The 11,618-nt window shown below is 42.2% G+C and overlaps 3 protein-coding genes across 3 annotated transcripts in view; 1 reads left to right on the top strand and 2 right to left on the bottom strand.

Annotated features, from left to right (window-relative positions):
* Positions 1-183: 183 nt before the first annotated feature.
* Positions 184-4,240, bottom strand: LOC123968349 (E3 ubiquitin-protein ligase rnf146-like). Its single transcript, XM_046045064.1, has 3 exons — positions 4,085-4,240; positions 3,318-3,377; positions 184-2,954 (listed from the first exon to the last, which is right to left on the bottom strand). Exon 3 carries the CDS (start codon positions 2,940-2,942, stop codon positions 1,797-1,799), a length of 1,146 nt encoding a protein of 381 aa, XP_045901020.1. The 5' UTR covers positions 2,943-2,954; positions 3,318-3,377; positions 4,085-4,240; the 3' UTR covers positions 184-1,796.
* Positions 4,241-4,283: 43 nt separating this feature from the next.
* Positions 4,284-5,836, top strand: mdh2 (malate dehydrogenase 2, NAD (mitochondrial)). Its single transcript, XM_046045065.1, has one exon. The coding sequence runs from the start codon at positions 4,400-4,402 to the stop codon at positions 5,411-5,413; it is 1,014 nt and encodes a 337-aa protein (XP_045901021.1). The 5' UTR covers positions 4,284-4,399; the 3' UTR covers positions 5,414-5,836.
* Positions 5,837-6,634: 798 nt separating this feature from the next.
* rspo3 (R-spondin 3) overlaps positions 6,635-11,618 on the bottom strand; it is a 16,251-nt gene continuing 11,267 nt past the window's right edge. Inside the window, exon 6 of the mRNA XM_046045173.1 lies at positions 6,635-7,673. Coding sequence (XP_045901129.1) covers positions 7,462-7,673 — 212 coding nt within the window. The 3' untranslated portion in view covers positions 6,635-7,461. The remainder of the gene's footprint in view (positions 7,674-11,618) is intronic.

The raw sequence follows: 11,618 nt of genomic DNA on the forward strand, positions 1-11,618 counted from the left end.
AAGAGAAAAAAAATAAAAATCAAACTCACATGCACTTCATCACGCAGTAAAAAGAGAAGGCCAAAAAAATATAAACTACACACCAACAATGGGAGACGAGCACCAAAATATTATTTAGAGCGATGAAATGACAATTTATTTTTAAATTACAAACCGTGTAAGAAAAAAAAGTTGCCAAGCAAAAACTGTTACACAAACTTTATTTTTCAGAATGTCTAAGTCTGAGCAGATGATGTAAGCAGGTAAGAAATATAAAAATAACATAACTTGAAATCTCTGCAGAATGGACAATTGCAATGGCATGTTCTTGTTCTCTTGCTGCCTCAGACATCACACAAGAGGATTTACAACAGTAAGAAATGCAAAAAACAAAACAAATTAAAAAGACATTTACTCAAACCAAACCCAAAAACATGAATTCTCAACATCCCGCCAACCAGTGGTGTTTAAATAACTCTCTCTTCAAACATGCACAAGTCACAAAACTTTAGAAACACACCAATTGAGAATACTTTAGCCAGGGACAATAAGAATACTATTAAGGCTACCAAGGCCTCAACAGCTTTAAAATGAAAACACTGACACTTCACATTAAAATGCCAATTATTTAAAGTTGGGAAAGGTTAAAATACATTTGATATGTACTGTCATTTAAAACAGGATTTGTAAACTCTACAGACATTAGACATTCAAAAAGCTGCAGGTTAATTGAAATCAAATCTAAGAAACGATAGGTCAGATATTCCTGCAGGCTCCAGAGTTACAATACTGTTGTATAATGTTGTAGCACATTAAGTGAGAAATTTAATTACGCACATAGCTTAAGACAGTCAGTTAGTACTTCGGTTTCCTTTCTTTATCTGGATAAACAACCTGAAGATTTTCTTTAAAACCACAATCTGCTCTGAAATGACAAAAGTTTACAGTTGCATTTCAGAAATGTGAAGGAAAGGCTTCACATCAGTTAAATCGGTCGTAAGGAAATCATCTAGGTAGGGTGGAGGTTAGGAACAGTTCAAGAAATAAATTCTTTGCAAGAGTAGTCAGATGACTTGAGCTCTAAGAAGCCCATTTCTGTGTGCCATGTTAGCTGAGAGAGTTAAAGCGGAGTTGATTAGAATGCAGCCGTTCATGATAATGTTAAAAGACAGTTCCATTTCACGGAGTAAAATCCCCAGTTATGCTTTCTCTCGCAAAAGTCACAGAGCTGGCTGAGACTCCCAGAAACCCTCTTTCAACACAAGGATACCTAGGATTGGCAGAAGCTAGTTGGCAAGTCACATTTAACTTACACGGTTCTAAAATTTAGAAAGGAGACTCCATGTATCTGCAACCAAATGGCTAAAAAGTAAGCAGACCGGTGGCAGCTGAACACCACAATAAGTCTGCTACACCTACCACACATGATGTTCTGGACAGACAATTATGAGATTTCATGGCTCACAACAACATGCTGTATCCATCTGGCTGTTTACCAAGCTGTACCTCCTGTCTCAGTACTTGACCGCTCAGTGCTAGAACAGAAAACATTACTTTTACTAGCTGGGTATATACACAGGATGACAATGACAAAACCCAATCATACAGATACATTCAGGTTATTGGGAGCCAGAAAAGTTCAAATTAGAGAAAAAAAAAAAAAAATTTAGTTGTTTAGTATGTTATGCTTAAATTTCTCTTGTTCCAAGCAATCCACCCACATTCCATCCGTGACAGAGTGAACAATAGCATACAGTGAGGAATAAATTAATGAAATGTAACATAGCCATTTGGTGATGATGGTATCAACGATGACTTCACACTTCAGTCACTGTACACTGGCCATCGGGCATTCTGGACCTTCCACTGCTACTGGATGAGGAAGGGGGGGAGGTGGACTCTGCGCCAGGAGGGGCTCTGTCCTCTGGATTCAGTCTTTGCCTCCGTGGCCTATCCTCCCAGGGCTCTGCACGCTCCGCATCTCCCCCTTCCTCTTCTTCTTCATCCTCCTCTTCCTCGTCATCACTCCAGTCTCCAGAGCCAGACTCGTCCACAGAGGTGTGAGGGTCAGAGGACCTGGAGGGTGAGGCCTCCTCTTCCTCATCCTCTCCTTCCCCAGCCTCAGACCGCTCATGAGGTGTGGGCCTGGGGCTGATCTGCAGCTGGGAGAGAGCATCTTCCAGAGTGGGGCTGCTGTTGCTGCTGCCAGGCTGGCCACCAAGGGAGGTGGGAGGTCTGGCAGTGGCTATAACAGATGAGGGGTTTCCTGTAACCTGCTGTACACCTGCTACTGTGGTATCAGCCCCATCAGCAGAGTTTTCTCGACCTGCTGCCCCAATGGCCCCAGTAACACCTTCAGTGTCCAAACGCAGTCCTGCCACTCCCTTCTTGGGGATATCCAAAATGTCCCTCTTCATCTTGCGTCTACGCCCGTGCTCGTTACGCCTGTACTGCACCATGTTCTCCAAGTCGGCTACATACAAAAAACCAGCAATCAGCATTTCAGCTGTTTTCTTGCCCTTGGAGAAAGCGTCCTCCAGCTCGCGGCTGGTTCGCTCATCATACTGCCACCAACCATTACGCCCCTCATAATACCAGGCGTGATCACTTGATGCCCCACCCCGACCTCCTGCCGATGCTTTCAATTCCTCTGGAGAGAGAAGTGTGGGCCTTTCCAGGAAGTCATCTGGTACTTCCTGTCTGCAGAGAGCGCAGCGTTTGCTCTGCCAGGATGCTCCCTTCACACACAGAAAACAGAAGACGTGATGGCATGGCAGTTGGACTGGGTGGACGCAGCTCTGCAGACAGATGGCACACTCCGGCACAGACAGGGCTGGGGATGAGTTGCTGGAGCCAGAGCATGATGATTCTGCACTGTTCCCACTTCCACCACCACTGTTGCTGCCTTTCTTACTGGAGGGAAGAGAGCTAACAGAGTGGTCTACCTCCCCACAACTAGCCATCCTTAGGAAGTACTGAGGAAAGGGGACAGTTGTAAATAAAAGGTCATAGTGAGCATGTTAGGATTATTATCTTTTCTTTGAATCGGTATTATTCATTTTGAAGAGAGAAATCAGAAGACTATTATGGTTGTTTTTAGGTCCACACATATCAAAATTCTATTGAGATACATAATCTGCAATGAGAGCACATTTTTATTTTAGTGCTGGTGTCATGATAACAACCCTCAACTGCAAGTCACTGTCAATAAATAGTCCCAAGATGGAGGCAAACTAAGAATTATAAATAAATAAATAAATAAATACAGAATGATACTATAATCTATATGCGCCTGTAACCTTAAAAGGAGGCTGACAGACATGTTATTTGATACTTACTGGAAGTACCCTTAATGCTGCTGTATCATTAGGAGAGCTGATGGACCTTCAAACTTGCCACTGCCAAAAGGAAAAGAGGAATCTGTGAAAATGTATTTGTTTCCAGACTGTCCAGAAAAGCACACGTGTGATAAACAATATAAAGCCATTGCTTGTGTCAACATTATTTGAAAACCAAACCGTATGTGACAAACAAGTTGCACTAACCCCGGTGTTAAAATGGACTAGCTACAAGTTAGCTAACATGAACGTGAATTAACGCTCTGACTGAAATGTAACCTAGGGGTTAACATTACTTCAGTCTGTGAACAAAGGACTGCTCTGTTAACAGTCTGACTACAAGCTGTGAACTATGTCAGCTAACGGTGTTAACCCGGCTGGCCTTGTAGAGACGATCACAGCTAACGTTACTCAAGTAAAATCAACAGCTAACGTTAGCTAACGCTCGAATATTCACACTAATTCGTGACAGCCTAACGTTAAAAACAAACTACTTTAGCTAACGTTACATACAGAGCAGCTACTAAAAATCCGTTTGTTTTTGACGTTAACGTTACAAGAAGAAACACAAGTCAACCCGTATAGAGGGATTTCTCTCACAACAATAAGACCTGTTGTAGCTAACGCTGGCTAGCTGTCGGCAGCAGTCTGAATCCAGCAAATAGACGGAGTTCATCTGACGGCGCTAGCTTATTTTAGTTGCACGATATGATAAAGAGCAAGGACATTTCCTCACAACAGAAATAATACAACGACTGCGAACGTACCGTTAAATTTAGCTGTGCTGGTCTGGTGTACACCTACAATTCGTGTCACGGCACTGATTTCCAATGCTAAATTACCGACTTCCAGCGTTGACTGGCTTTGTTTTCCTCCGAAAAAAGACGCTGCTATAAAGAGGGTGACGGAGCAGTACGCGCTGACGCAATTTCACGTACGCCCACGATACTTATTCTCTACGCATGTCCGTTAACAGTCTTCCTGTTCGCTCGTGGCTAGAGGACGTTGGTGTCACACAGGAGACGGGCTCTTCAGGTATTGTTATTTTTTGCTAAAGTAAGAAGAGGAGTAACAGAAATAAAATGTTTTCCCGCGCCGTGAGACCTACAGTTCGCCTCGCCCGGAGCTTATCCACCTCCTCGCACAACAACGCCAAGGTGGCGGTACTGGGAGCGTCAGGCGGCATAGGCCAGCCGCTCTCTCTGCTACTTAAGAATAGCCCCCTGGTGAGTCACCTCTCCCTGTTTGATATTGCCCACACCCCCGGGGTGGCTGCAGACCTGAGCCACATCGAGACAAGAGCCCAGGTGTCCGGCCACATGGGTCCCGACCAGCTGGATGCTGCCCTTCAGGGCTGCGACGTCGTGGTCATCCCCGCCGGTGTACCCAGAAAACCTGGCATGACCCGTGATGACCTCTTCAACACCAATGCTACCATTGTAGCCACCTTAGCCGATGCCTGCGCCCGCAACTGCCCCGAAGCTATGATCTGCATCATCGCCAACCCTGTCAACTCCACTATCCCCATTACATCAGAGGTCATGAAGAAGCATGGTGTGTACAACCCTAACAGAGTGTTTGGTGTCACAACCCTGGACATTGTCAGAGCAAACGCCTTTGTGGCAGAGCTCAAAGGCCTTGACCCAGCTCGTGTTAATGTACCAGTTATTGGAGGTCACGCTGGAAAGACCATCATCCCCCTCATTTCCCAGTGCACTCCAAAAGTGGAGTTCCCTGCTGACCAGCTGTCTGCTCTGACTGGCAGGATTCAGGAGGCTGGCACAGAGGTGGTGAAGGCCAAGGCCGGAGCTGGATCTGCTACCCTCTCCATGGCCTATGCTGGTGCCCGCTTCACCTTCTCCGTCCTGGATGCCATGAATGGAAAGGAGGGTGTGGTGGAGTGCTCCTATGTCAGGTCTGAGGAGACGGAGTGCAAGTACTTCTCCACGCCTCTTCTACTGGGGAAGAACGGCATTGAGAAGAACCTTGGACTGGGCAAGCTGTCTGCCTTTGAGGAGAAGCTGGTCGCTGACGCCATTGATGAGCTGAAGGCTTCTATCAAGAAGGGCGAGGATTTTGTGGCTAATATGAAATGAATGGGGTATATTCATTTAGATTAAAACAAACAACTGTGATTAATTATTAACTGAAAAGGCCTCTGAGTAAATCTCAAGATCTGTCACAGTATTTCCTCTTTTGTGTTTTAGAAGTAGGGTCATGTTGATTCAAAAATCCTGGTTTTAACCATGGTCCTCCTTTACTATGTATCATCTCCCATACTTTTTCAAACATGGCTTTATCTTGCACCTATGAATTGTGTACATACTGTACTGTGACTTATCTATATTCTGCAAATGTTAAATTTAAACAAAATTTCATATATTTTCATGTATACAGTCTGTATTAGTGAGGATTACTCTGCTGACTGAAGAGGAAATACTGTCATCATGCCTACTGATGAAAATAGATGTCACTAGTGAGGAAAATACTTCACCAATAAACAGTTTCGCTTTAAGAAATTCTTTTTTTCTTGGTTTTGCTTTACAGAAATAACTTGGGTTGACGGCATACAGATGAAACTAACCAATTGTTTAGGGCCACTGACACTCTTCATGAAAGCAGATCCCTCGTTTCCGATGCTAAATCTTGTTCATTGACAAACTTTATAAGCACTAAAGTAGTCTGGAAATGGGTTGTTCAAAATGTATTAATACTTAATATTAGAGAAGTGATTCAAATTAATTATACACATGAATTAATTAATTTAGGAAAATATACATCTCACTGTGAAGTTGGCGCTGCATGATGGGAGTAGTCGCAGTTGCTTATTTACAGAAAAATAAAAGGGGCATATTGTCCTGGGGGAGGAGAGTAATCTAATCACTATTGTGGACTTTGACTTAAATAATGAGGTGGCAGGTAGCTTGATTTATTTCAACATCATGTTGATCCACTATGTGATTAGGAACAAGTTTGGTAGGTTATATTAGAAAAGAAATGGACAAAGTGATAGATGCCTTCCATGCTGCCATGGCCTGTATTATACTATTGTTAACTCTGTGTTTTCCAGTTGCCACAGAATATTTTGTGGCTTTAACACTAAGAGATATCAGTATCCAGGACAAGTGTGCAGGTATCAGTGTGTGACACTAGTACTGCTACAATTTTTTTTTTACCCAAATGAGCCCATGGTAACCTCTGAGTCACTGCATACTGTACTGACTTTCACTTTCCTTTTGATCTGAGAGGACTTTGAACATGTTCAAGTGGAGTGCACGAGATGGCAGTGAGAGGAGAAAACAGATGACAGACACAGATACAAACCCATTATAGTTTTATTTGACATACAGGTGCTTTTGGATCCTAGTCAAGGAGCTTTACTGAGAGCATAGATTCCATTTACACAAAAATAATAAAACAATGATAGATTTGACTTCTTTAGATAAAACTAGCTTTTGTCCAAGACATACGGAACAAATGGAAATGGTTTTCAGTTTCTGACCGTACTCCTTTTGATTCACAGCATGCAGATTCTCCGACATGTCATTGGTAGTGATGATGATGTCACAAGATGGCAATACTCACTTTTTGTTTTTTCTTTACAAATTCTGCACCAAATAAAATAAAGAGATCTAAAGAACAGGAACAACAATAATAAACAAATGTTCTACATAATGTTGCAAATTCTACATTCAAAAACCAAGATGCGCAATGTTGTACCAGGGCCCCATTAAATAACCATATCTACAAGCATATAGATAGCAAATAACGTCTTTTACTCTCTGTCCGTCTGTCTGCCAGTCCTCCACGCAGTCACAGACATTTCTCACTTTGTCTTCAGTCCCGACAGTAGTCTCAACAGTGTCTACTGCACTTTTCAATAGAGACACTCTCAGTGGTGAAAGTGAAGGGAGGCTACAGGGTAGGAAAAAAATACTTTTTAAAGTCCATAGTGGCTGAAGCCTTGTGGCTGAATGTGCCCCATCCCGCTTGTGCATAAAAATTATATTCAAATCATACAGGTAGCAGCAACACCCCTGCAGAGAGGGGTCGAGGGGGTGAACAGTGGGTGGGGGTGGGGAAGTTAGGAGAAGGATCAATGGGAGGAGAATGGGGAGGTGCTAGATGTTGTCTGTCCAGAGCACTACTGTACAAGGGCGCTTTGAGGGGAGATTGGTTCTGTGTCATGGCCTCGGCGGTGCCTGTGCTCTGTTTTGTTCCTGTTATCAGAGTCTTCACGTTCACTTGTGTGTCTCTCTCTCTCTCTCTTCCTCTCCCGTCGCCCCTCTTGGGTCTCCTTTTCTTTCCGGTTGTTGCGATTCCTCCGTTCTCTTCGCTCACTCTTCCTGTGCACTCCTGGAGGTTAAGAAAATGAAATAACAAACATTAGTAAAGAGGGGGAGAGGATGAGGCTCACCATCTTAACCCGTCCATTTCGGGAGGTAGTGTTAAATTAAGAAAGGTTTTATTTTGCATCATTTTCATTCTACTAATCAATATTTTCTATAAATAATGTTAAACTTTACATTTGTACACATAATGCAATTAATACAGCCATAGAACATGTCTGAAATGCAGTTCTTCATGTAAATTGTGCAGATTGTAATGCATTTGCCTACTGTATATGTCTCGTAACATATACAGTGTGGTTAATGTCTCAGTGAATATTCAACTAGGGAACCTCAAACACACATGTTCCATACTAAGATTATTTCTTACAAAGTATTGTGGTTTTGCTGTGGCTCAAAATATCAATGGTGTAATATTTTAGCTCAAGCGAGTTTACTTCTGTTGATGTTTGTTTGACAAACCACTGATTACTGGGAGACCTGTGATTTACATTCCTCATAGCATCAGCCTGTAAGTAATGAAAGCAACATATCAAACAATCCTTTTAAGTAAAGTAGCAAGACATGTTGAGGGAGGGTGAACCCACTACAAACACAATAGAGGATGCAGTTTTACTTTAAAGTGCAACGCTGGTTATTGCAATGCTTGGTATTCACCAGTAGATGGCAGTCTTTAATCACATAGCTGTCCTCTCCCAGCGATGAGCAGACCGTTGTCCAAAATAGAAAACCTTTAAATAAACCCCCAATTTATCTGTTCTTGCAACACCATCTCATAAACAAAACCAAGAGTTTTGGAATGCTGAAGGTTTATCTCTGCTCGAGCTACAGTTATTAATGATAATAACAACCCCCAGGGAGGTTGGAGACAGGACCTGCAAGTGAAAGCAGAGGAGGCCCTTTCCTGTTGTTGTACTGCTGCTGTTCATGTGTTTGTGGAGTGGAGCAGCACGGCCTGCTTGGCTGGTTGGCTGGCTAGTCGGGGATTGTGAAACTGCTGAAGTAGGCAGTAGGCACAGACACAGGGAGAGAGAGAAAGAGATCTCTCTCTCTTGTCTCGCTCCTATTCGGCCCCCCTATGCTCATCCTCTCTCTTTCTTTCTGTTCATTAATCAAACCAGGGCTCTGGCTGGACCAGGGAACATGTCTGACCCACACATTCGGCGCTAGTGACACCAAGCTCTCTACCTGTCCACTGTTTTTCTAGAAAAATGTGCATAAACACAATATGAACACACAGTGAACACAGTGTTCACAAAGTTTAATAGTAAAAGTAAAAATAATTATAAATGGTATAGATAGGTGGGTGCGTGGATGGACAGTTGGAGTTATCTGGTGCACTGACTCATTTGGGGTCTGCCTCCTGTCCTATGAACACAGGAAGTCCCCTACACTCTTATTGTTTTCTCTGCCCTGACACCATTTACAACTATTTACAAGTTCAGTGGATTAGTCATACTGTAGCCCTCATACTTTTGCGGAGCTAGAGGAGAAACCTAATCCATGCCAGTGTTGAGACGATTAGGAGAGTGTTTATCAAACCAACCTTCGTTTGGTTAGTTTGAACAGTTTGTGATGGGCTTTATAAGTAAGCTTTGTGTTGACATGTGCGTAATGGTACGCAAATAAGACACCTTTTGGAGGTTTTGGAACATTTTCAATGGACATTTAGCGCATTCCCAAAAGCCAAGTTTTAATGTATAATGTCATTATCAAGAGTTTTAGACTGGCAGTTAATGAGTGGTTGGCTCTGGTGACTACACGTGAAAATCTTCAAGGCATTTTATGGACTAAACCTGCAGTGATATAGCTTTATTTGAACGTGAAAGATTAAGAAAAGCTTCCACACTTGCCTTAATTCATTGATTAGTCTTATCCGAGGCTTGTACAACACTGCAAAAACTAAAATCTTAGTAAGATTAATTATCTTAATTGAAGGAAAAATATACTTCTTTTATGTCTGACAAGATATATCTTCTTACCAGGCGGCTTTTATGTTAGAGAATTTCACTTGTTTCAAGTTCTTTTGGTGAAGTGAAATATTCTTGTTCTGTTCATTTTGAGTAATATATCCCCCATTTTAATGCTTTTTTTTCTTGTTTTAGAGAGCTCAGTTTTTGCAGTGAATATGCTGTAAGAATGTGAAAGCACTTCACAAGAATATATTACATTTCTTGCAGAATAAGAGTTCCAGCTGGTGATGTTGTTGTGAGTGTTTTGGCGAATCCACGTGCTTCAACATAAAAGTCTCCAAAAGTGAACAAATTAAGATTGCTCAGTAATTGTAATACAAACTTCTAACACAGTCAAATGATTTAAACTATTACTTAATTTTTGATCACTTCCACTTGGAATCATTTTAAGAGTATGCATTACATTTGTACAGTCTGTACACGTGGGATGCTAGGTCAATGAGTATTGAAGAAATGCACTCATACTGCTTTATTCAAATTCAAAAGCCACTGTAAAGTTGTACCAAACTAAATATGGGAATGACATTTTTGAAGTGAAATTATTGTTGATTATTGGTAGAAGTTGAATTATTCTAAATGCTATAAAAGGGAAATAATGCAACATCTGTTAGATGTATAGTTTGGCATTTTGGGACATAGCCTTATTTGCTTTCTTGACAAGAGTTAAATGAAAAGTCCTATACCACTCTCATGAGGGGGAAACTGCTAGCCTGGCTCTGTCCAAAGTTTTATCATGCTGTCGCTTTTACTATTTGTGTTGGATAAAACAACCAAGATACAATTTTAAACCACTCCCAACCAGTGCACTAGACCATTATGTTCTCATTATGGTCAAAAAGCTGAGTGTGGAACACTGAACACTTGTCACTCTCAATGGTCGCCATCTTGGCTATGTAGCGGAAGGGGAGGGACCACCAACCTTTTCAAATTTGTGAAAATGGCGGCAGAGGAAGCTGCAGCGGTTGCGATTGCACACGCAAACAAGTAAAACTATGTTAATGTTTATTCATTTTTAATACAATTTAATCAAAGTGAGCAAACAAGCCAGTAGATATTTTGTCGGGTGACAATCGCAGTCAAATGTTGGCGATAATGATCTGCCCAGTTACGATTTTACATTAAAATCAAAAGGAAGCGGTCAAATGTTGTAATAGAGTTGCACAATGACCGTGTTTGATTTAAGACAATATTACCATGTCAATATTCATGCACTACGCAAGTAAATACATAGTCTACACACTGTAGGCTACTACATGTGATTGTACTAACGCAAGTATCCAAATTGAGCATTTGGCATATAAAAGAAAACTTCTCTTAGATTCCACATACAGTTAGGGCCACATTCTGTACAGATGACAAGTATTTGTCATCTTTTTACTGTATACATCTCCCCTGAAATCCCTCGCTGCACAGTATAAACACTGTCATTAGTGTGGATCGGCTGAATTGTCTGTGGCTACAATGTAACTTCTAGAAATCTGTTGCCGCGCATTCACAAAGGGTGCGAGTCAGTAAACTGTACTAAGAACACAGAGAGGGGCTTTACTGGGTGGGACACTATACGCTGTGTCTGCGTGTCGGCACAATGAGTGAGTGAGCATGCTGGTGGAAGAGACATGGAGGGAGAAAAAGAGTAGTAGATGAAATGAATAACTATCCAGAGAGAGTATTGAATGAACCAAAGAACAAGTTGAAAGTAGGAAACAGACAGAGATCAAATGAGAGAGCGCAGGGACACTGAGGGCAAGGGGAGGTGTGTGTGTGTGCATGTGTGTGTGCGGTTTGAGGAGCACTGTGTGTTTTATGGTGGCACATCCTCCGTGGCAGGCGTTCTGTCGTCCGGGGAGCTTTTGGCGGGAGCCAGGCTGGGATTAAAGGCTATGGGCTGTCCCACAAGTGGAATGCCTGCCGCATGGCCGCCAGGATGTCATGAGGGGCGTTCTGGATGTGTCAGAGTGTGTGTGTGTGTGTGTGTGTGT

The sequence above is a fragment of the Micropterus dolomieu genome, linkage group LG03 (assembly GCF_021292245.1).
Source record: "Micropterus dolomieu isolate WLL.071019.BEF.003 ecotype Adirondacks linkage group LG03, ASM2129224v1, whole genome shotgun sequence".
NCBI classification, from domain to species: domain Eukaryota; kingdom Metazoa; phylum Chordata; class Actinopteri; order Centrarchiformes; family Centrarchidae; genus Micropterus; species Micropterus dolomieu.

Coding starts and splice junctions, on each gene's coding strand:
- LOC123968349 (XM_046045064.1), bottom strand. CDS start 2,942: ATGGCTAGTTGTGGGGAGGTAGACCACTCTGTTAGCTCTCTTCCCTCC.
- mdh2 (XM_046045065.1), top strand. CDS start 4,400: ATGTTTTCCCGCGCCGTGAGACCTACAGTTCGCCTCGCCCGGAGCTTA.